Source organism: Penicillium mononematosum, assembly GCF_028829835.1.
Source record: "Penicillium mononematosum strain IBT 11891 chromosome Unknown utg000005l:1.0-9366267.0:1.0-9372171.0, whole genome shotgun sequence".
Taxonomy (NCBI): Eukaryota; Fungi; Ascomycota; class Eurotiomycetes; order Eurotiales; family Aspergillaceae; genus Penicillium; species Penicillium mononematosum.
The window spans coordinates 8,015,571-8,038,356 of record NW_026643275.1 but is presented as its reverse complement, the minus strand read 5'-3'; the positions used below and the strand labels follow the sequence as shown (position 1 = coordinate 8,038,356).

Sequence of the window (22,786 nt, the reverse complement as noted above, 5' to 3'; positions counted from 1 at the left end):
CATTCTACTGCCTATTTCCACATTCCACCTGCGAACGTTGTAAAGTTAACCAGCTTCAAAAAGATCCAACCGGAACCTCTTGTATACTGTCGTGCAACGTTGCGCCGTCCGACAACGGCCGAGACTCGATTGGGCATGGGATGATGTTTTGTGTTTCGTTGTGTGTGATGGGCCCGCGCCACCGTGAAACCGCTGGCTGCCCAAGTGGCACGCTAGACGGGACAGATCCATTCCGAGTCGACGGTAGATGGGTCTGCGGTGAGTTGGATGAGGTTTTACAGTATCAACCCTGTGCAGCTCGTGGTCCACGGACATATATATGCAATAGGGTGACATAGAACATCCCAACGTCCCGAGGTCAAAACGACGATATATATACACGGACTTCAATAGAGCGGATCTGTACCATTCAATACATTCATTTCGTATATATTCAGCTCCGGACCCGGATATATACACACCGCTACTACAGGATCTACATATTCCGCCCACCAGTAACCCGAATCGTCTCTCCATTAACGTAAGAGAACCACGGCGACGCAACACCCAGAATTGCCCGCGCAGCCTCCTCCGGAGTCGCAGGTCTGCCCAGCGGAATATCAGGGTAAGTAGGAGCAGCCTTCTTCTCCTGGTTGTCGGAGCCCTTCTTAGTCGCAAGCTGCTTGCCTGGAATTCCCAGTGCGACCTTCGTACCGTCAGGCGTAGTGATGAAAGCGCCCTCTTCCTTCGCGGCCGTCAGACGGGTCGTCACGAAGCCGAAGGCGATAGTATTCGACCGCACGCCAAAGGATGGACCCCATTCTTTGGCGATTGTACGGGTCAGGCCGACAACACCGGCCTTCGCTACTGCGTAATTGGCCTGGCCTCTGTTTTGCCCGGTTAGTACATATGTATTAGAATTTGATACTTAGTGTTGGGCGTAGACAAAGATAAAGAGTGGGGACTGGGGCTGGGACTTCGGGTACTTACGCATTGCCGTGGACTCCGCTCGTGCTGCTGATGTTGATCACTACGCGCGGCTCTTGGTCTTTCACCCGGAAGTAGGGCGCTGCGGCGCGCACGAGCTGGAAAGGTGCGGTGTTGTGAACTGCTAGCATGGTCTCCCATTGCTTGTCTGTCATCTGTGGGGAATTTGGATTGTTAGTGCACTGCTAGCTGGTATATGTTAAAGCCGAGACCGTCTCACCTTGTGAATAACACCATCCCATGTGAACCCGGCATTGTTCACGATAATGTGGATTTTGCCATTGCCGAACTCGGCAGTTTTCTTTACCAGCTCGGTGATGTAGTTGCTATCGAGGACATCGCCGACGACGGCGAGGGCGCGGCCGGCCTTTGCGGAGTTGATCGCGTCAGCGACGGCGTTGGCCTTTTCTGTTTGTTTGTTAGATATGTGGGTACTGTAAAGGGACACGATGTCAATGTGTAATTATGGGTCTCGTACTGGCGTCGATATCAGCGACTACGACCTTTGCGCCTTCGTTTGCGAATAGTCGTGCTGCTTCGGCGCCGATGCCTTGGCCTGCGCCGGTAATGATGGCTACTTGGCCTGCCAGCAGACCGGCTGGGTAGTTAAGGTGCTCATTCACCTGAGTGAGACGGTCAGAGGGAGCCATTTTTAAAATGATGGAATAAAACAAGGGTGAATGTTGTTGGGCTTTGTAAGAGGGGGAGGTCTTATACAACAGATCTCTCGGCTCTTGGATCGCCGAGGCTCACCGCGGACCGAGATTGTGTGGGGTATACATCGATGTGACAGTCGAGGGATGGGGATTTATGAGTCCAATTTATTTTCATATACATAGTTCCTTTTCTTAGTATTATATCGTATATAGGCGATATGTTTTTCAATTTTCTGTTAATATAGCCGATCTGCGTTTACTGTCCAGCTGAATCCAATTCTGGCTTCTCCGCTCTCTACATTCACTCCCTAACGTACAGTAGCGACAGAAAAACAGTTGACCTCCCATATGTGGGTATAATTCAAAGAGACTCGTCATGCGTCACAAGTCCAGATCCACAGATACACTCACCCCATGAAGTCGATTGTAAGAACGCCGACACAGTAGCTTCGTAACCTGCGATGATGGGAAGCAGCCCTTCACTTCTGGGTGTACCACTCTGAATATCGGTATCCAAGTCAGGAAGTAAGCCGACATGCTCCGAAGGAGCCCAGTGCTGGCTGCTGTGCTCATCTGATAGTTTCGGTTCTGATGGACCTGGACCTTCATGGTCGCCCAATTTGGGAATCTGAACTTCGGTAGCATTAGCGGTGCTTTTCAGAGCCAGCAACACATCCCGGCACTGTAACAACAGGCCACGGAGTAGAAAATTGCGTATCTGCCTGTTTTCCTCGTGGCAGATCTCATAGTATCCGTAGCGGATATCGACCCCGTGTTCTGGCCGCGGTGCGCGAGACGTCTCCCGCGAAACCCAGTACTCAAAGAGCTGGAGGGTGAGATTGAGTACCGAGATAGTCAGCAGTAGATTTGCGCTGTCTTTTGCGCATTTAGTGCACTGCAGGAACATCTGACAGGCGCAAAATGTGCATTTGATGGTCTGCAGACTGTGATCGAGCCTCAGGGGCATTGATCCAGCGAGTAGATGGTTTAGCCGGTTCATGTGGAATAGCTGCATATCCACACACTCGCATGGTGGAATTGGATACGGCGAAGCCACGGAACCGGCTAGACATGGACTGGTCATCCCGTCAGCGAGTTCCCCGGACAGAAATGTCGGCGTCACGGGTGTATGTGGATATCCCAGACCAGCTGGGAGAGCAGGACACGGGTCCACGAGATCTGTGAATGGAGAGCTCTCAACTGTCGTCAACTGCCCAGGGCAGACGGATGACTCTAGGGTTGTTGCGTTGCCGAAGCTTCGGGGACTTTCCCAGAAGCCCGGCTGATTTGATATCAAGCAGACCTGTAGAACGGCACATTATTATAAATGTGCCGAATCGTTAAGTGGAAGGTAAAACTTACGTCGTTGTCAATTGCTGGGTCAGGAATATGATTGCCGTAGCTATTCCCAACTAGAGGTTCCATGTCGGCCACAGAAGCAACAAGCCGACTACCGCGGAATCCACGCATCGTAGGCTTCTCTTCTTGTAACTGACCTAGTTTGCGGAGAGTAGCTCTGTTTTTGCTACCCTTTGGTTTGCCTGATCGATTTGCAAATCCGTATTGGCACTGTAGGCCGTGGCGCAGGCAACGAGTACAGACACTCTTGCCAGACAGGTTGCATTTCACCTTGGATTGCCTGCAGTTTTCGCACGCAGTTCGGAGTTTAGGTGTATCTCCGCCGGCATATGGACTACCATTGGACTCTGCAAGCATTGTCTGTTTGGTGCTGATCGTGGACGGGGGGAGTTGGGGAATGGGAAATACGAAAGAAGCTAGTAGGATCTCCCAACACGATATCAATGACGGCTACCTATAGCCCCGGGGTTCGGTGATATATGGATATAGATGGAAAGGAAAAAGGGGAAAAAGGAAAAGAAAAGGGGAAATTAGAAATAGAAATCCAGGTTCAATACAATAATACCATGTCCAATGATGTAGACGCTTCACCACCCCCCCTCTACACCCACTCCTATGATATATAAACAAGCTCAAGCTTCAGGGAGTAAGAATGTCACTCTGGCATTCAAACTCAGTACCGACGGCAGCCGCATATAGAGGTCAGCCGCTGTGAAACCCCAGATGCTTCCATCTGATCCACCACGCATGGGACGCCAACTGGCACCGGTATTCCGAGGTTAAAAAGAAGCATCTTCCCTCAAAATCCATCAATCTGATCCAACCTGATCTGGCAAAAGGAATGTTGATTGAAAGCGTTCGCTATTTTCGAACACTGCTCGTGATAGGAGAAAACAGGGTCCCCCAAGAGAAACTGGCTAGGGGTTCTTTTGTTAGTCGTCACACCCTGATGCAACATCGTAAACGCCAATTTCGGGGTTAAGTTTCGTGGTTATTGGAAACCCAATAAACCTTTTACTAACAAGGGCTGTTGGTCTCTTATGCCACTGGTGCCTTGCTTTCCTCAATGGAACACAAGTACAATAGTCTCAAATGGACAACGCTAGGCACCATGTGAAATAGAAGCAAAAAAAAGGGCTCCTTTTTTCAATCGGCTGACCGGGTCTAGTCCCTGTAAGTGAAGTATGCGCTCACCGCTTCATTCATTTCTTCGTCATTGTGTCATTGTTGCACATACTAATTCGAGTCATCGTCAGCAGGGGGACCTTTGACCCTTGAGAGAGATCCTTGATAAGCCGCGCCACTTACGCTACAAGTGAACATTTCATTCCATGCTACCTCAAAAAAAAATGCCATGAGCATGTTGTCCAACCTCGAACTTGTGTTGCGCCAGACCCCAACTCAGCCGCGTGGAATCTGACAGGTCTCGGCAGCTCCGCTGTGCCGATAATCGAAAGCCTTCAACAACCCTGTCAGGTGAGCTACTGCTGCGCAGACCACTAGCACGTGGAAGATTTGATGCGAACTCCCCACAATGTCGAATTTCCCGGGCATAAGTCGCTCAGGTACCCGGGCCGCATAGATCCCGGCCCCAAGTATATACAAGAAACCCTGGAAAACGAGCCAGTTCAAACCGATCTGCTGTTGCATGCGATCGAGCCCAAAGACGGAAACTCCATGGAGTACGGGAAAGACAGCAGACAAGCCCATCCCAACGAACATGGTAGCGCGGAACGGCCGCCAGCGAGGTGTGCGGAACCGGGAGAGAAGCGGATACAATCACGCAACCTAGCCCAATGGTACAGATCATGGTCCAGTATCTGTGCTGGAGTTCGGGTACACAGTAAAATCCGTAGAAGACACTAGGTACAAAGCTCCCCACAATAAGTCCCACGATACCGATATAGTCGAGTGCATTTCCAATGCGTGCAACCACAGGTGAATGGTTTGAAATGGTGTGATAGGTTGCGGACATGCCAAGACAGAAGGCAGCCCCCGCGAAGAAACAGGAAAAAGCGAGGATATCAGAATCGGCTGCATCCCGGTAACGCGGAGAAAGCAAGTGGTAGAGCCAATATGCAGCGGGGGCGGCAATCACAGCTGGCAAGAGGTGGGTGTAGATATTGACCGTCTCATTGTGAACGTAACCCAGCGATTGAAATGAACTTAAAAATGACGACGAGGCTGGCCGATATCCAGTATGGATGTGATGGTTGTCGCGTTGCCAGTGGGGTAAATCGTCCCAATGCAGGAGTTGTTTTACCAATATCTGAGCCTCCTCCCCGACAGCAGCCATCTCTGTAGTCTGACTCTGACCACCTGAGGGCACTTTCTGGTGCTCAATAGGGCGACGCTGGCGAGGCATAATCACATGTGATATGCAAGTATGCAATGAGTTACAGAAACCAGTTTTGGAGTTGACCAACGCAATAGACCAAGTAAGACAAGTCAGCAGATAGAATGCATACAAAAAGAAAAAGACAATAAAAGTAGATAAAGTAGAAGTAAATACAGAAAAGATATAGAAAAGAATGAGAGGAATTCCCAGCCGTTGGGCAGTTGAGGGAAATCGCCGTTGGGGGAAGAGGAAACAAACAAGACAAACATCATATCAACCCTCCCCAGGTCCAAATGACGGTTGATATCATACATACACACCATGTCAACGCATGTCGACACATGGAAAAGATGAGTCGCTTACGCCCAGTATCCGACTCTCTGGAAAATGTTGGATTTGTGTCAAAGGGGGATAAGAAGTGCGCTTGAGATGCTCCTCCGAAGTAATGCTAATCAGGCTAACATGCTAACATTCGCAGACTGTTGGACTATAAGACTCAGACGCAGTACTTCGACAAAATAGTCGATCGATATATGCGATTTTGTGCCAATCACTCCAAAGACCTCGATGCAGCATTAGGCTCCCTTCCAACAAGTCCTTCAAACGATGCGACTTCAAACCCGCCCGCTTCCCGGTCGCCCTTGAAATTAAACCCCGCACAGAAGGGTGTCCCGCCACCATCAACAGAGCTATCCACACTCCTTCTCTCCCTTCGGAAGCTGCGCGAAGCCGTTCTGGCAACAGCTACGACTACACCCGCAGAATTCTCACAGCGAGTCCATGTCTTCTCTATTCGCCTGTCCATTCTCGCGCATCACCCACCGTCATACTTCCCCTCCCTACGATACGTTCTGGATAAACTACACTCCACATCTCACCCACTACCCGGCGCTGAAGCCAGTGAGCTGGTCACATACTTGATTCTTGATTATGCCTGTCGCCAGGGAGATATGAGAGCGGCGTTTGAACTGCGTGCTCGGGCGCGGAAGGAGCATTCCTATCAGTCACAGACAGTGGATAAGGTTTTGGCTGCCTTGATGCACGATAATTGGGTCGTGTTCTGGCAATTACACAACAGTGTGGATTCTCACATCCGCGCAGTGATGAATTGGGCCGCAGACCGAGTTCGCAGGCATGCGCTCAAGGCTGTGGGTAGTGCCTATCTCAGCGTGCATATCAGCTGGATTTTGGGTGGCTGCACAGGAGACGAACAGAGTTGGACATGGGAGAAATTGGTTGAGCAAGAGAAGCTCCGCTGGGAACGGGAAGGTGATAGGATTATCATCAAACGACTGAAGCAGAGGGCCCCTCCCAAGCCTGAGCCAAGCGCATCGAATGCCTGAGTACATCCCGGGCTAGACTTTCTTTGGACAAGAGCATTCATGGCGTTCGTTTCATTGCATGGCGTTGGTTGGAAAAACGTCGTATCATTAGCAGACGGATATCATTCACGGAGTATTAATTATTATTTAGATCGTGTGCAGACAGGTTGAATTCAATGCCCCCCAGGGAGGGGTGATTTTTCAATTCAAGCGTTATAACTTCAGGTCTGAGTTTGGCCGGTCTAAATTCGTCTGTCCGACGATAGGCTGTTTTGATAGTGTATCAGCCAGCTGACCCTTCATGCGAGTTGCACTGTCGGTACAAAGCTCGTAGACCGTCGACAGGTTGAAAATCAAACTACCAAACGAATGGTTGGATGAGACCTGGGCCTCAAGGAGCTGACGAGACTAGAAACAAACAATCAGTTAAAGGTTCAGATGACCTTTCAAGTAGGTATATGGAATATAGGGATCAAATACCTCATCCAGTTGTCCAATGTACAGAAGACACACAGCCAGATTTTGAGCTACCAGAGCCCCATCCGTCCTTGTCTTATCCTCCCCCGAGAATGCGCCACTCAGCCGCTGCATCGGCAAAGCGACCATCTGACATGCTTATCAGAGGCTTCAATAACGCAGCCTCTTTCGTCTCATTAGCGTCACCAAATACCTGGCTTGCTGCGTCCAGATCGCCAATCCGCAAAAGCAAAAGCGCTTTCCTCAACTTTGTGATGTTTGACTCTGCCCCAGACACCCGGAGGCTATCAAGTGATCTCCTGGCTGCATCAAAATCACCCATCTCTATAAGCGCATTCACGCTCCTAACTCCAAGATCTGCCAATCGCTGCTTCCATAATTCTCGCTCAGCTTCAGTAGCTTCACTTCTCATGATCTCTCGGCGTGCTTCCAGACCGATCTCGTACAAGCCACCAATGCTTCGGCGAGAATCACCAAACCCTATACTTTGGAGTCTCACGGCCAGCACGCGAAGCGGCCATGGAACAATATGACGAGGATCTTGTTCATGTTCTGGGTCTTTATCATTATCAGCTGCAGCTGATTCAAGCTTCAGGTCGATGTAATAGAATGTCGAACTCAGATCCTCCAGGGCTTTCGATTCCTGCGCTGCGAGAACTGTATTGCCCGACAGATCCAAGCAGGCTAAGCGTGTGTAGAAAAGGGAGAATATGATCTTTATATCCGTTGGAGATATCAATGACGAGGTCAAGATCGAAGCAGAAAAATGAGCGGCAATGAGAAATCGACCTTCAGCTAATAGCTTTTCGAGGGTGCCTAGAGAAGTTGATAAGGGTTCCCCTGGATTGAGGATAAGGAATTCGGATCGCAATGGCGGAGGGATGTCAAGATGAGAGAGTGTATGGAAGTTGCCATGGTGGAGTAGAAACGAGAGGTCTTTTTCTAGAGTTTCAGGTAGGTCATCTGGCGCAAGCGGATCCAACTCGTAGAAGGATGCCCCAGAAAAGGTGTCGTCGGCAGCAAGCATTGATTTGCGTTTGATAGGCGAGATGGGTGTTTCGGGGAGAGCGAGAGGGCTGGATCATGTAAGAGAAAAGATATAGAGGTGGAAACCAAGGTACCATGCTCACTCATCTGATGCATCTAAAGGACCTCTTGTTGAGCTGCGGGGCCGAGAAGCTGCATAGGCAATCAGTAAGGGACGGTCGAAATGTAATGGGAATGGAGTGAGCGCTTACACCTGGAGATGTTCCGAATGTGCTTGTCTGGTACTGAATCCATCTCTATAGCTTTTAGCTGTTTCTGAGTGCAATTAGAATGAAAAGCAGAGTATGTAAGTATTCTACCATTGAAGTCGAAGCAAAACACCCGATAAGCTATCGGATTCTGCCAGGGCGGTGGCTTCCGGATCTGGCGACTTGGCCGCGATCTGGCGTTGCCGAATGCAACAAGCTGTCAGCCATACGTTCCCTACTTTTCTTTTTTTCGCTTTTTCTTTTTATATGATCTTCGCTCCGATCTTTTAACACTCCATACTTTATTAATTGACTTGTGGGTTATCACAATGGCGGCGGCCAAGAACAAGTACTCGGTCATTCTTCCCACCTACAATGAGCGGAGGAACCTCCCTATCATCGTCTGGCTGATCCAGAGGACCTTCAACCAGGAGTATGCGCTTATACTGGTATAATCCAAGCGCAGTGGGGGCTAACATCTTTTTTTTTTCAATTATAGGAAGTTGGATTGGGAGGTTATTATCGTCGACGACGGATCCCCTGATGGCACCCTCGAGATCGCGAAGCAGCTCCAGAAACTCTATGGCCCCGAACACATCGTCCTTAAGCCCCGCCAGGGCAAACTCGGTCTGGGTACAGCTTACGTCCATGGCTTGAAACACACCACCGGCAACTTTGTCATCATCATGGACGCTGACTTCAGCCACCACCCCAAGTTCATCCCTGAGATGATCCGAATTCAAAAAGAGAGCGACGCCGACATTGTGACCGGAACCAGATATGCGAGCCGTGGAGATATCAAGGGTGGTGTCTACGGCTGGGATCTGTTCCGCAAGTTCACTTCGCGCACTGCCAATCTCATCGCGGACGTCATGTTGATGCCCGGTGTGAGTGACTTGACTGGTAGCTTCCGGCTGTACAAGAAGTCAGTGCTGGAGAAGGTTATCCTCAATACCGAGAGCAAGGGCTACAGCTTCCAGATGGAAATGATGGTCCGTGCTAAGGCAATGGGCTACAAGGTGTCTGAGTGTCCGATTACCTTCGTCGACCGTGTATATGGCGAGAGCAAGCTAGGTGGATCGGAGATTGTCGACTACCTCAAGGGCGTGTTGAGTTTGTGGGTTAAGGTCTAATCGGGTCTTTCCATTGAACTTGGGTGCCCCAATGCTTCGATTCATCTTTGCCTCAAATCCAACATGGTACCATGTGTGGACTTGCCTACTGCCCGTGCTGTGATATACCCTTTTCTGACCTCTGTTATGCCGAATCCGTGCACTTCTGGGTGGTGTTTGAATGATCTATTTATTGTCGATATCAATTCAACGTTCTCTTGTCTTCTGGTTTCATATCTCTATGCTTCAATATCATCAACCTCCAGAGCTCAGAGGGTCTGGAGGTATCGTAGAACTCGATCAATCAGGTCCTGCTGGCCCTCGTCGCGAACGTTGTGGCTGGCTCCAGGAACGACCCCGCTGTTTTCCGCATCCCACTTGGCGCCTCCTGCTTCGGTGGCTTGCTGCCATCTCTGCAGTAGCTTTTCCTTGTCCACCCAATGCGGGCAATACTCATCTTTACCAGAATACAAGGCCAATAGCTTTGATTTGACCATGCCCTGGGTGCCCACCATCCCAAATGTCTCTTGCAAACGCTTATCGCTCAAGTCGGAGCTGAACAGGTCGTCATCAGATGGGTTGTCGGGGCTATGTGGGCTCACTAGACTCAAGAATCTCCTGGCACTGAGAGGTGCATCGGCCGGATAAGAAAGCTTCGCAGTCAGATTCATTGGGAGAATTGAGTCCTTCTTGTCTGCTGTGTATGGTTGCTCCTGGGCAGAGCTCACAAGCTGATCGTAGATCTTTCTAAGCTCATCGGGCTGTGAAGAAGATTCGATAATAGCCAGCAGACTCTCTCTATCAGAGACAGGCGCCTGGAGAATTGCACCATCGAGCTCTGGGCGGACCATATGCTGAAGGCCAAAATCAAACTCCTTTTGCGGCACGGGGTTGGGCGAATAAAGATAGTGGAGCACGTCCTGACTTCCAGTTGAGTGTCCCATGATCGCAATCTTTCCGGCCTTTGTCATTGCGCCCGGTTGACGCGACGCCTTGAGATCGCGAATGAACCGCACGCATTGTCCGATTTCTTCTACATCGCGATCAAGGCTTCCGACTCCCCATCCGGAATAGGAGGACGAGAGGAGGACAGAGAAGACTGACCATTCGGTGTTTTCCAGAGCGTTGGCTAGCTTAGAGACATAGGGAACAGTGCACAATCCATCTGTCAGTCCGCCCACGAAGATAAGGCTGTTTATCTTGTTGATCCCATCAGTTGGTGGGGTGAACTCAAAAGCCACAAGTTTGGGAGCCTGCGGGGGGTTAGCTTGGCATAGAGAATGAATAGCGTAGTGTATACATATTCGTGGAGGACACCACCGTGGGACGGCCCGCGACTAGCGTGTGAGGACATGATTGAATCGTGGTGGTTGTTGACAAGGTAAGGGTGAATGTGGGTGATCAGTAGTTGACGTTATCATTTGCAGGCGGGGTCGGCCATATTTGCCCTACATTGGCCCTCTCTGATCTCACGAACTTGACCACTTTACATATGTATTTATATTTTTGCTTACAGTATGCCAATTAAGTTTGCTCTGCGACCTTCGAAATACTCCGTAAAGCGGCTCATACTACACGTTTTAGGCTTAGCCACGTTCACAATGTCGCCAAGGACGATCTGCGTGAACCCTATACGATGTACCTCGGATGTCTGACTGTCTGACATTCAAAACCCCTCTGCCTAGTAAAGTGGGTTTTCACTCATTTTTCAGCCATGAATCCGACCGCAAAAACGCGCTTTTCTATGAGAAGCATCCAGCGATCTACAAAATGCCGACACATCGGAACTACAAGCTCGCGGATCGATCAAACCATGCGGTTATCGGACGGGAGGACCCTAGGCTATGCCGAATATGGCTGTGAAACAGGCTATCCACTGATGTTCATGCATGGCTATCCCCAATGTCGCCTTGAGGCCTCTGCTCTAGACCATATCTTTCGCCAACGCAAAATTCGTGTGATTGCCCCAGAGCGCCCAGGCTTTGGTCTCTCCACAGTCCAACCCAACCGGCGCATCATGGACTGGCCCGCCGATGTTCAAGCACTCGCTCACCATCTCAGCCTCTCGCGTTTTGCAATCATGGGCGGCTCTGGTGGTGGGCCCTATGCATTAGCGTGCGCGCGGATGCTTCCCGAAGACATGATGTCCGCAGTCGGTATACTTGCCGGAGCGGGCGACTGGAGGGCTGGTGCCCACCATATGCCTTGGATCTATCGTGTGTCAATGCTAGCGGCGGAACACTGGCCGGCTGGACTACGTGGTTCGTTGGCCTTTGTGGTGTGGATTCTTAGAAATGGGCTGAACACACAAATGGCAACTCGGAGAATAAATGACTACCTGCTAAAGGACAGGGACCAACATGACGAATCGGTCGAGGAACGAAGAGCTCAATTGCTGCGCATAATATTTGAGCCGTTTGCACAGGGCACTGGCCCCGCTGCGTACGAGGCGAAGCTATTGTCACAAGACTGGGGCATTAAGTTTGGCGACATTACTTACAACAACCTCCACATCTGGCATGCAGAGAAAGATTGGAATTCGCCGCTGCCTATGACCGAATACTATGTCAAACTTCTTTCTAACAAGCCATCCTTCAGGGTCTTCGAAGGCGATACACATTTCACGGTCCATAGGCATCTGGACGAGATCCTCTCAGAACTGATTCCTGAGAGCTCATAGCGTGATGGAAAGAGCCTAGATGCGCCATTGATTTAGGACAAAGGGCGTCCCTACTCCACTATTCTGTTGTATAATATCATACGATGTCCTTTGCTCCACTCAATCCATTGTCTATGAATCGCGTTTCGTTCGGGGACAGCGATGCTGTAGCATCCCGGACAGTCTCTGTTGCAATCACAGAGTGACTGATGGTACTGGCGGTCAGACAGCGATATCACTCCAATATTGTCAAACTATAGGAAAAGCAGTCTCTGGACTCGTTTACTGCTGTGAGATGTTAATATAGTCTCAGTTTCTGCAAAGACACAAGAGAAGGGACTAGTGCCACACTACCCCGTACCTAGGAAGGCATTTTGATCAAGCGAACTGTTGGTGAGCCTCGATCTTGGGCAACTTCACGACAAATGGCTAGTAAACCTGAATAGATAGACCGGAAGTCATTCTGAATTACAATATCTCTTCCTTTTGATAGTAAAATGATGTCGAGTTAAGATGAGTGATTTAAGATGAGGGTTTGGTCCGTTGGTGCCTGAAATACAAGGCAATAAGGCTAGCCATGTTGGGGCTAGCGCCACCGCCCTTGACCTTCGTGTATTGCTGAAGCTTCTCTATTTCTCAAATCAAATAGTGGACGTTCCAATACACAAGATCGCTGCTGCATTGCTTGCTCAGTAAAAACTATATTACTGAGCTTTGGGCAACCTGACACACTTTACGCTTGTACACTACTGTTATTGGCTGCCGTTAACGAACGCGACCTATCTAAGCAACATGCCTTCCGGCCGCAGATCTGGCCGCTTGAAAGGTCCAAGGGCAGTCTACGTTGATGATCCATTTAAGGCAGCTGGGATCAGTGATGATGAGGACTCCATCAAAATGGAAAGCTCCGGCAAGGGGAAGAAGAAGCGCACCCCGACAGAAGATTCAGCCTCAGATAATGAATTTGTTGCTGGCTCAGGCGAAGAACCCGATGAGGGAATCGAGGAAGAGGAGCCAGAAGATGAACTAGAAGAGGATGTAGGATCAGAAGCCAATGTCTCCGACTTTGACGAAATGGAGATCGACGACATCGAGAATACTCCAAGACAAGGGCGCTCTACGTCGTACCAACACGACGCAAGCTCCAGGAAGCGAAGAGCTGATGGTACAGTTGTACCATCCGCTGAAGAGACGCACATCCGTGGTATTATTGAACCCAGAGATCATTTGTCTAAAATCACCTATTACACTCTCACTTTCGGTTCCGACAATCGAGATCTGATGCCAGCCGTCCACTTCCGAATGCGATGGAACAAGGGCATAGATGCTGTTTTCCCCTCTCGCTTCACCTTGGAGGAGAGGGATAAGAAGCCTGAATATCTATATGGGCCCACATTTGGTGTTCACCCAGATGATGTTATGAAAGAAAGCACCCGTGGGTGGGACTGGTACTATGACCGGGACATTGGCGAAAGATTCCGGAAAAGGCAGCGCATTGAGACGATTGAGGAGTCAATGGCTTTCCAAAATTACCTGCCTCAGCCCAATACGCGAAAGCACGGGGTTTTATTGGGACCGCATGATAATCAACAACTCTTCGAACTGGGCTATCATGAGACTTTCGACTTTGGAAAAGCCTGGGAAGAACCAGCTTCCAAAACAGACGGATCAGGAACTGGGACCAAAAGGATTCGAGAAGGTTGGATGTTAAACATCGGTCACAAGGCACATTGCATGGCTTGGGCTCCAAACCAGAATGGTCTGACACAGTATCTTGCTATCGCGGCGCCGATCACAGAAGACCAGAAAAACCAGTACAAATCCGAAGATAGTGAGCCTATCTCATCATTTCAACCCTCAGAGCCTTTCCCTAGCGCTCTGCAGATTTGGGAGTTCAAAGGCAAACCGAGCGAGACACCTACAATGACCCTCGATATGGATTCCAAACCCCGGCTTCGACAAGTGTTGTGTGCAGACTGGGGAGACCTGAGACGCATGGTATGGTGTACTTTGCCCCGGACCGAACGAGCGGAGGACAAAGAAGAAGAAAAAAAGAATCTATCGGTTTACTCGCGACAGTTTGGGGAGATGGATGTGTCAGAGTTTTGGATATAAAAGCAGATAGAGGGTCACAGGAAACAGAATTTCGTGAGTCTCCCTTTGGAGTGATTTTCACGAGTCCCGCTAATGTGCAAGATATAGTGAAAATCGAATCGCCTGCATTTGAGGCAAGACCGCCATCAACGGTTTGCACATGTGTCACTTGGCTATCCCCTAGTGACCTTGCAGTGGGATGTGGTAACGGCTTTGTGGCTATCTGGAACATCGAACCTTCCTCTGCGTCTGAAACTCTACCTTATTTCTATCGGCCACTCCACGCGACCTACGTACTCGATATCACATCGGCATACCCAGCCCATCCCCAACTGGTCATCACTATTTCTATGGACGGTGAAACGCGGATGTGGTCGGTTCTCGATCCCACCAGTGAAATGGCCTCGACGGGCCGCATGCGAGGGGCCTCCCCCTTCATCAGCTATTCTCCCATCTGCCAGTCCGTTGTTGCCGGCGATGAAAACGAATTCGCTCGCGTAATTCCAATCCGACGATTTTTTACCACCACCACCATTGCGCGGCTCAGCAGCACCATCTCAGCCATGGCGCAATGTAGCAATCATCACCCCTGTGCGCTGTTTGGCAGTGCCGCTGGTGAGGTCGTAGGAACAAATCCCTTCCGACGAGTGGTTTACAACAAGGAGCAAATCTGGCAGCAGATATGGTTCACACATGAATGGATTCCCACTTCCAAGACGGACACTATGGGAACCAGTCGGTTTCATGACGGATACAGGGCAGAGAACCAGAAGCTGGCAAAGAACAAGCTGTTCGAGACCAACCCCGTCAATGGTATGGGGACCTCGACGATCTTCGAAGAAAACACCCATGTCACAGCCCTCGGGTGGAACCCCAACCGCCCGTGTGCAGCGTGGGCCAGCGCTGCGCTGGGATGTGGGCTGGTGAGAGTCGAAGATCTTGCCATCTAGTTGGCGGCAGTCAGGACAGGATTGTTGATGACGGGACATCTGCCTAGATCGTCCTGTCGATCAGGGTCATGGAGACATCATAGTTGATCTATGAAAAGAAACTAGGCGACAGTGAAACGAAATATACCGTGTCACAGTGGACCCCCAGCCCCCAGCCACACCAATTGCTTACTTAATGTCGCCGTGGAAACCCCACCACAACATCGTGGTTGGCAGATGGGCCATGTGGGTTCAATCAGATCTGTATCCACCCAATCAACATCCGCAGAATCCAATTAAAAATAAATTAAAAACATAAAAGCCTGGCTGGACTGCCGCTAACCCAGCCACCGTCGATCCCAGCCGCCTATTTTTGGCCCAATAGAAGTACACTTCGCCGTGATAGTAGATATTTTTCGTATGACTTTTAAACCTGGACTTGGGTCCTTCTGTTCTCATTCTTAATTCTCCATCTCCCATCTAAATCTATACCACTCATATCTCCATTCCTTTGTTTACATTTCGGTCTTCAATTTCAAGCGCCTTTCTCTTTTCAATTATTATTGCAGGCTTCAATTGCCTCCTGTCATCATGTATTTCTCTTCTGCTGCACTCCTCGCCCTTTGCTCTATTAGCGTGACCTTCGCGGCGCCTTTCACCAATCCCGAGAACGAGGACCTCGCTCGCCGCGCAACCTACTCCGTGGTCAATGCTGATGAAGACACCTCTTCCAGCTCTGTTGCACGTGAAGTCGACACTGTCTTCGAAACCTCCACTGTCACTGCTCCCGGTTCCAACCCAGTGCCTGTCACTGTCACTGTGACTGCTACCCCTTCGAGCGTGGCCCCCTCCTCGACTGCTGTGGCTAGCTCTACTCCATGCTTGGAGATCCTTAGTCTTCTTCCAACCCCGGGCTCTTCCTCTTTCTTCCGCCGGGGCCTGAGAGCCGCTGGTCAGCCCGCTCTCTTTGCTCGCGAGTACTCTAGCTCCTCTGCTTCGCTGTATGCCAGGGTGTACCCCACCGCGTCTGCCGCTGAGTCTCTCTATGCTCGTGGCTGGTACTCTTCTGCTTCTGGTACTCCCTCTGTCGCCACCCCTACCGCTTCGCCTACTTCGCTCGTGGCTCGCGGTTTCGTTGATATGTACTCTTCTGTTTCGGTCTCACCCTCTTCCAGCTTGAGCGCTTCCGTCACTGCCACTCCTCTCGTCGCTCGTGGCTGGTACTCTTCTGTCGCCACCCCATCTTCCTCGGCGACTCCCCTTGTTGCTCGTGGCTGGTACTCCTCTGTTGCTACCCCCTCTGTCTCGGCGACTCCCCTTGTGGCTCGCGGCTTCTATGTGTCTCCCTCCGGCACTCCCTCCAGCTCGAGCGTCCCTACTTCGGCTGCTCCTCTTAGCTGCCCGCGGACAATATGGCTGGTACTCTTCCGTCCCTAGTGCCTCCTCTGTTGCCACACCTTCTGTATCTTCCACTCTTGTGGCCCGTGGTGTCCGCAGCTGGGGCTCTTCCAGTGTCTCTTCGCCTGTCTCCAGCACCTTCTCGGCGTCGGCCACTCCCGTGGCCTACTAAGATAACATCAGGTGACGGATTTAGCTGCTTACAATGGAGCACGAGCAAGCCTTCCATGAACTGATGAAATCCTTGATTTATGGCACGATATGATCGCAACAACGAAAAGGAAACGATTGCGAATGACTTGATTTATCCCCATTACGGCTTTGGGGATGCATATTTGACTGGCGTTTTTACCGGAAGCGATTTTGAAATTGCTACACTTCTTCATGTGTCTTTTACTTTTTGTGGATATGGGACTGGGTTGTTTTCGCGTTGGCTTGGCCTACATAGACTGGATTTCAATATTTGATGGGTCCCCAAATTACATAGAATGGTTGCACGATGCACCGAGAATAACAAAATGAAATGGATACATTTATGACAGTATTTCTCGTATCGTACTTAGTCCTTCAAGAATATATCTTTTCCGCAACTTGGAAGGTTACCTAGGTACCTATAAGTACCATATTTCCTCTGCCGGAGCTTTCCTATCTGAGCTGCCACCGCTTTTATGATGGCGTTCAGAGTCATTACGTGATGCATCAGTGAGGGCCAATGCTCACTGATTGAGGTTGGATCACTCAGAGACTGATCAGATGCATCTATTGAGCACTCGGTCCACGGTGGATAGGATGGCAGAGTGTACTCCGTACCCAGTAATGATTGGATATCTGCACCCTTCCGCGGCAGTTTTTGGGTCCTGTAAGCCTCGAAGAGGCCTCGAAGTTCGCTTACCCACACCACTAGTCTCATCACTCATCACATTGTGGGGAAATGCGGGGCCAGAGCGCTATGTCAGTCGAACAAGCAATGCAGTATTTCATGGTCTAACACGTCTCCCTTCAGAATCCAACCTCAAGTGCTTCCACTTTTATTTGTTACAACACTTCAAATCCGGTCAATAAAAAATACTTATCCGCTCTTATGTCAGCATTAGTGCCTATTCAGGATTCTGTTGTGCAAATATCTCCTTCCACTTGGCGTCTTGGCTGCACAGTCCATTGCCATCGAGTTGCAGAACCAGACGACACATGCACATCTGCCTGGAGAGACGGAGAGAACTGGTATATTCTTCAACCCGCATCTGAGCAACCCGCACCATCTGAGCAGTCACCCGACGCTACGCCTGCAGATTCGCACGAGGTCCGTTTAATCCATACGGGAGACACCCTGTCGGCAGTATGGGCTATTGGAAATAATGATATCTGCAAAGTCCATCACTGGAGCTCCGATACCACTTCAGAAAGTGAAACTATCAAATTCGTTCAAAAAATGGCACCCCAGGTACCTATACCTGAAGTCATCAATTCTTGGGTGGATAGGGAGCGATCTTTCTTAGTGTTAAAAAGAGTTCCGGGTATAACGTTAAGGGATGCTTGGGGGACTATGTCCGCTACCCAGCAAGACTCAATTTTGAATGAGGTTGTTTATTCATGCGAGAGACTCGCTTCTATCACCTCGGAGCGACTCCAAAATGTATCTGGGGGTCCAGTATTATAACCTTACCTTGCTCACTCGGGGAAGGATTCACTAGAGCCGCTAAGTGTGTGTGAAAGCAAGGAATACTTCTTTTCGGGAGGATCTCCACCCGAACCCGGAGATTGAAGAGAGGTTCCACCTATATCACCCCGATCTAGGGCCAGGGAATATACTTATTTACAATCAGAGACTCGCGGCAATTATTGACTGGGAGTGCGCTGGAACCCGCGTTTCTGGATCTCGACGAAACCTTCTGTATCTCGGGGACTAAACTTTTGTCCGCCAATCCCAGGTATTGATGAGATCGAATGGAGAAAGCGACTCAGAATGAAACTCCAAGATCGTGGTTACCCTCGATTTGCAGAATGGTTCATGGAATGGAAAAAGACGAAGTCTAGATAGTGGAATCGAGCAGATGGCAGCATTTCTTGTAACGCTGTTTGTATTATAGCACAATTAATAACAGCCAGATTATCAGGATCCATGATCATATTGACAATGCTAGGCCTTTTTCGATACCTACCTAGGTAGGCATGCAGATAAAGAGCTTATGTAAGGCAGGTGCATCGGGGGCCGCGCGGTGGTTGCCCCGAGAGACGCGGCCGTAAACAGCGCATCATCCCTCTCACATTCAACTCGGACACTTCATGACCTCCAATGATCTTTTCTTTTGTCAATTCTTTAGTATTATTGTTCTTATTCTTTTCTTTGTACCTCTGATTTCAACACACTTCAATCGCATGCGCAAAGGCTGGCCGAGGCTTGACATCGATAACAATGCCGGGGACAGTGGCAGATGGACCTACGGTCTCCATGTCTTGTATGTGGTACCACACTAATTATCCTTGCACACGCTGACAATTATTCTAGTTGCGAACAATTTTTGGGGCAAAGATGACGCAGGACTTCAACCAATGTTGGACCGCGTGCATGGTTCAAAGGTCACAAATGACGAACTGAAGGTTTTCTACAGCAGTACGTGGCGTGCATGCGACCGCGATAAAATCAAATTCTAACACCTTTATAGTTCGAGCCTCTATCGAAGATGAATACGCACGGAAACTCCAAGCTCTATGTCGCAAGTCGCTGGGATCACGCGAGATAGGGTCACTCCGAGCCTCACTCGACGTGGTTCGCGGCGAAACTGAAGCCATTGCTAAGGCACACGCCGCCATTGCAGCACAAATGAAGACCGAATTGGAGGAGCCACTTGCTGCTTTTGCTAGTGGCATTAAGGAGCGACGAAAAATTATTCAACAGTGTATTGAGCGCTTACACAAGACCAAAATGCAACAGACACAGCTTGTCAACAAAGTGAGTAAACTCATGGAATGGCAAGAGGTAAAATACTGATTCTACAGACGCGTGATCGCTATGAACAGGACTGTCTCCGCATCAAGGGATACCTCGCGCAGGGCCACATGGTCATGGGCCAGGAGGAGCGCAAGAACAAGCAAAAGCTGGAGAAGACCCAGATCCAGTTGGCATCAAATAGCCAGGAATATGAAGCGGCCGTCAAACAGCTCGAGGAGACAACTGGACGTTGGAATAAGGAGTGGAAGTCAGCATGCGATAAATTTCAAGATTTGGAAGAAGAGCGTCTGGACTTCACAAAGAGCAGTCTGTGGACCTACGCGAACATTGCTTCAACTGTTTGTGTCAGCGATGATGCCGTATGTTTATCCTGCCCGGTCTTAATTTCAATACTAATTCGATATATAGTCGTGCGAGAAAGTCCGTCTCTCTTTGGAGAACTGTGAAGTGGAGAAGGATATTATCTATTTCATTAAGGAGCAAGGAACTGGCCAGGAGATCCCAGACCCTCCCCGATTCATCAACTTCGCCAAGGATGATGACTCGAGCTCTGATATAGACGAAGCCGACGGCTATTCGGTGGCCCAGTTCCAGCGCACCATGAACCCTGCATTCCGCACATCCTCCCCTCAACCCTCAACATTCGATTCACATCATGACCCACACTCGGACCTCGCGGCTCAAATGGGACATCCTTCTCCTCCTGCCGTTAACAACGCGCCGCCGCCTCAGCAACAACCGCTGCCCTCACAACAGCAGCCACACCCTCAACAGCAGCAGTTCATGCATCAGCAGCTTCCTACCCAGCATCAGCCTGTCATGCAGCAGCAGCCCATCATGCGGCAGCAGCCTCCTATGCAACAGCAGCCTCTTATGCAACAGCAGCCTCTCATGCAGCAGCAGCCTCTCACACGTCAACAGCCTCCCCTGCAACAGCAACCGCCGCTTCAGCCACAACCTGAGCAACCCGCGCCTCTAGATTTCCGCCGTGGTGGCGCACCGCCCCCGAACTATGATCCTGAACAACATGGAGAGATTGGCGCGGTTCCGCACAACGCGTACCCCACAGATGGTATGACCATGTTCTGTCGGGCCGGGCCACCCTCAGAGCGAAGCTCAGCGACCAGCGCATATCGTCCGTCTAGCCGTGACTCTCAGAGTGAAGTTTCGAACCCAACGTCTATCTCCAGTGTTGAGGAAACCCCTACCAAGAAGTCTGTAGTAAAGCCACCAAGCAGCGCCCCGGTGCCAAGTTCCGGAGATGACAAGTCACCAAAAAAGAAGAGCGCTTTCTTTAGCAACAGCCCCTTCCGGCGCAAGAGTCGCCATGACAAAGAAAGGCCGGTTATTTCTTCGCAGCAAGCCATCTCCTCACAGCCCGCTGTTTCACCCCAATCCGTCTCTCGCCGTGGTTGGGATTCGCCAACAAAGCAAATCAGTCCGACGAAACAAATGAGTCCGCCCAAACAAGTTAATAGCCCGGCCAAGCAAGTGAGCCCGCCTAAGCAAGTGAGCCCACCCAAGCAAATGAGCCCGCCAAAGCAAGTGAGCCCTACCAAGCAAGTGAGTCCGCCCAACCAGGGTAGCCCGACCAAACAAGTCAGCCCAGTCAGGCCTCCGGCAGGCCCCTCGGGCCGTGTCTCCGATAGCCCGGAGCCTGTCGATCCTCGAGCCAATTTCCAGCTCAATGTCGGCAACAATGTCTTTGACGTTGCATCCCCAGAAAAGAGCTCACCCCAGAAGGGATCACAGACAAACCAGGCATCTGAAGATGACTTGGATCCTATTGCGCGGGCTCTAGCAGATCTCAAGACAAGCGGGAAGCAGTCCGCGACACGGGTGTCAGCAGATAGATATCATGGCATCTCTACACCCACTCCATCGGCACATTCTTCCACCTATGGTGGCAGCAATGCCAGCGTCGCTGCTCCGCCACCAGCATACAATGATCCCACAGTCAAGCGACTTGGCGCACCTCAACCGGCCTTCACAGCAAAGCAAATGAACAAGACAACTCAGCAGTATACTGGTCAAACCCAGAGCATGCTTCGAGGACAAAACAACAGCATGGGGTCCAGACATAGCGGTCAAACCCAAGAAGCCCCCCCGAGCTAGATCACCAGCACCAGCGCCGAGACGGAGCGTCAGCCCTCAGGTCGCTTCTCCCCGTGTGGATACCCGGATGAGCCAGAACAGTGGCAGGGGCCCGAGCCCTAGTCCGAGTAGTTATCAGTCTAACAGCATGCGAAGTCAATACAGCCAATCGCCTACTCCGCGTCGTACACAAGATCCACCCTACTCTCCAAACGACTTTGCTCGGAGGGCGTCGCCTGCTATGAGCCACCGTGCTGTATCCCCGCAGCCCCAGTTCAGGCAGCAAGCTCGTCCTTCTAGCGCTGGAGGCATGGAGCTGCAGTTGTCTGGAACCCACGATATGTACGGTTCCAGCAGTCCCGGTGGGTACGCTGGCTCAGTTCGAGGAAGCAGCCGTCCCTCATCGACTTATGGTGACGGACCGCCTATTGGCCGATCGCGGAGCCGTACTATGGCTGTTGCAGAGCCTGGACGCAAATTTAGCCGTGATGGACGACCAATCTTGCATTTCGGTAAGCATTTATATCCCCTCCCGACAATACGTTCTTAGTATCTAACCCGATTTCAACCCCACAGCTCGTGCCATGTACACCTACAATGCCGCCATTCCCGAAGAGCTCAGCTTTGGCAAGGGCGATGTCCTTTCTGTTATCCGCCTGCAGGATGACGGGTGGTGGGAGGCCGAAGTCACCAACGGCCGTGGCCACCCTGGTCTCGTGCCAAGCAACTATCTGCAAATCATCTAATACCCCATTGATCTCACGACCCGTCACGACCCTCAGAACCTTCGTCCTGACGGTGATGCTCTTCCTCATGTTCTCACGTAGATACCATGCCTTTCGTCTACTTTCTTTGCACATTGACGATTTCTTTCTAACTCTACTTCTATTTTTCTTTCATTCTCGACATGATGCTACAGTCCCATCTTGACATGATCGAACAGCCTGTTTAATCTTATTATTCTGTTCTTGCGGATGTTTTTGGAAAGTTTAGCGTGTGTGTCCTGGGAATTTCTACTATGTGCTTCGTGTGAATTTGTTGGATTCTTTTCTTTTCTTTTTCCCTCCCCTTCTCTCAACAGAGATCTGTTCGAACGAAATTGTATGATGGGCAATCTCGGCCCATGAAGACCTTAGCATCCCGCGGTCTTTTCATTTCCTTATTCCCCCTTCCCTTGCCCCGTTCTTCGTGGTTTCT

General features: G+C 50.4%; 12 protein-coding genes across 12 annotated transcripts; 7 read left to right on the top strand and 5 right to left on the bottom strand.

Moving 5' to 3' along the window:
* Nucleotides 1-475: 475 nt before the first annotated feature.
* On the bottom strand, nt 476-1,616 carry N7519_011253 (SDR family NAD(P)-dependent oxidoreductase; the record flags this gene model as incomplete). The annotated part of the gene is made up of 4 exons (XM_057298026.1): nt 476-866; nt 970-1,121; nt 1,187-1,374; nt 1,445-1,616. 4 exons carry the CDS (start codon nt 1,614-1,616, stop codon nt 476-478), a joined length of 903 nt encoding a protein of 300 aa, XP_057145908.1.
* Nucleotides 1,617-1,983: 367 nt separating this feature from the next.
* On the bottom strand, nt 1,984-3,338 carry N7519_011252 (Zn(II)2Cys6 transcription factor domain-containing protein; the record flags this gene model as incomplete). The annotated part of the gene is made up of 2 exons (XM_057298025.1): nt 1,984-2,925; nt 2,985-3,338. 2 exons carry the CDS (start codon nt 3,336-3,338, stop codon nt 1,984-1,986), a joined length of 1,296 nt encoding a protein of 431 aa, XP_057145907.1.
* A 1,044-nt stretch (nt 3,339-4,382) lies between these two features.
* On the bottom strand, nt 4,383-5,346 carry N7519_011251 (hemolysin III family protein; the record flags this gene model as incomplete). Its single annotated transcript, XM_057298024.1, has 2 exons — nt 4,383-4,622; nt 4,702-5,346. 2 exons carry the CDS (start codon nt 5,344-5,346, stop codon nt 4,383-4,385), a joined length of 885 nt encoding a protein of 294 aa, XP_057145906.1.
* A 314-nt stretch (nt 5,347-5,660) lies between these two features.
* Nucleotides 5,661-6,662, top strand: N7519_011250 (uncharacterized protein; the record flags this gene model as incomplete). Its single annotated transcript, XM_057298023.1, has 2 exons — nt 5,661-5,737; nt 5,798-6,662. 2 exons carry the CDS (start codon nt 5,661-5,663, stop codon nt 6,660-6,662), a joined length of 942 nt encoding a protein of 313 aa, XP_057145905.1.
* A 192-nt stretch (nt 6,663-6,854) lies between these two features.
* On the bottom strand, nt 6,855-8,399 carry N7519_011249 (uncharacterized protein; the record flags this gene model as incomplete). Its single annotated transcript, XM_057298022.1, has 5 exons — nt 6,855-7,049; nt 7,122-7,247; nt 7,312-8,194; nt 8,249-8,297; nt 8,357-8,399. The coding sequence occupies 5 exons, from the start codon at nt 8,397-8,399 to the stop codon at nt 6,855-6,857; spliced, it is 1,296 nt and encodes a 431-aa protein (XP_057145904.1).
* A 283-nt stretch (nt 8,400-8,682) lies between these two features.
* On the top strand, nt 8,683-9,486 carry N7519_011248 (dolichyl-phosphate beta-D-mannosyltransferase; the record flags this gene model as incomplete). The annotated part of the gene is made up of 2 exons (XM_057298021.1): nt 8,683-8,786; nt 8,853-9,486. The coding sequence occupies 2 exons, from the start codon at nt 8,683-8,685 to the stop codon at nt 9,484-9,486; spliced, it is 738 nt and encodes a 245-aa protein (XP_057145903.1).
* A 248-nt stretch (nt 9,487-9,734) lies between these two features.
* N7519_011247 (uncharacterized protein) lies at nt 9,735-10,819 on the bottom strand (the record flags this gene model as incomplete). The annotated part of the gene is made up of 2 exons (XM_057298020.1): nt 9,735-10,718; nt 10,766-10,819. The coding sequence occupies 2 exons, from the start codon at nt 10,817-10,819 to the stop codon at nt 9,735-9,737; spliced, it is 1,038 nt and encodes a 345-aa protein (XP_057145902.1).
* A 360-nt stretch (nt 10,820-11,179) lies between these two features.
* On the top strand, nt 11,180-12,145 carry N7519_011246 (alpha/beta hydrolase; the record flags this gene model as incomplete). Its single annotated transcript, XM_057298019.1, has 1 exon — nt 11,180-12,145. One exon carries the CDS (start codon nt 11,180-11,182, stop codon nt 12,143-12,145), a length of 966 nt encoding a protein of 321 aa, XP_057145901.1.
* Nucleotides 12,146-12,916: 771 nt separating this feature from the next.
* N7519_011245 (transcription factor TFIIIC subunit TFC6) lies at nt 12,917-15,168 on the top strand (the record flags this gene model as incomplete). The annotated part of the gene is made up of 2 exons (XM_057298018.1): nt 12,917-14,220; nt 14,250-15,168. 2 exons carry the CDS (start codon nt 12,917-12,919, stop codon nt 15,166-15,168), a joined length of 2,223 nt encoding a protein of 740 aa, XP_057145900.1.
* Nucleotides 15,169-15,738: 570 nt separating this feature from the next.
* N7519_011244 (uncharacterized protein) lies at nt 15,739-16,584 on the top strand (the record flags this gene model as incomplete). The annotated part of the gene is made up of 1 exon (XM_057298017.1): nt 15,739-16,584. One exon carries the CDS (start codon nt 15,739-15,741, stop codon nt 16,582-16,584), a length of 846 nt encoding a protein of 281 aa, XP_057145899.1.
* A 1,138-nt stretch (nt 16,585-17,722) lies between these two features.
* On the top strand, nt 17,723-18,452 carry N7519_011243 (aminoglycoside phosphotransferase family protein; the record flags this gene model as incomplete). Its single annotated transcript, XM_057298016.1, has 2 exons — nt 17,723-18,193; nt 18,282-18,452. Coding segments are annotated over 2 exons (642 nt in total), but the record flags the coding sequence as incomplete, so codon positions are not given.
* A 506-nt stretch (nt 18,453-18,958) lies between these two features.
* On the top strand, nt 18,959-22,335 carry N7519_011242 (formin-binding protein HOF1; the record flags this gene model as incomplete). The annotated part of the gene is made up of 7 exons (XM_057298015.1): nt 18,959-19,001; nt 19,052-19,156; nt 19,209-19,495; nt 19,543-19,854; nt 19,904-21,524; nt 21,580-22,101; nt 22,166-22,335. The coding sequence occupies 7 exons, from the start codon at nt 18,959-18,961 to the stop codon at nt 22,333-22,335; spliced, it is 3,060 nt and encodes a 1,019-aa protein (XP_057145897.1).
* Nucleotides 22,336-22,786: the final 451 nt, after the last annotated feature.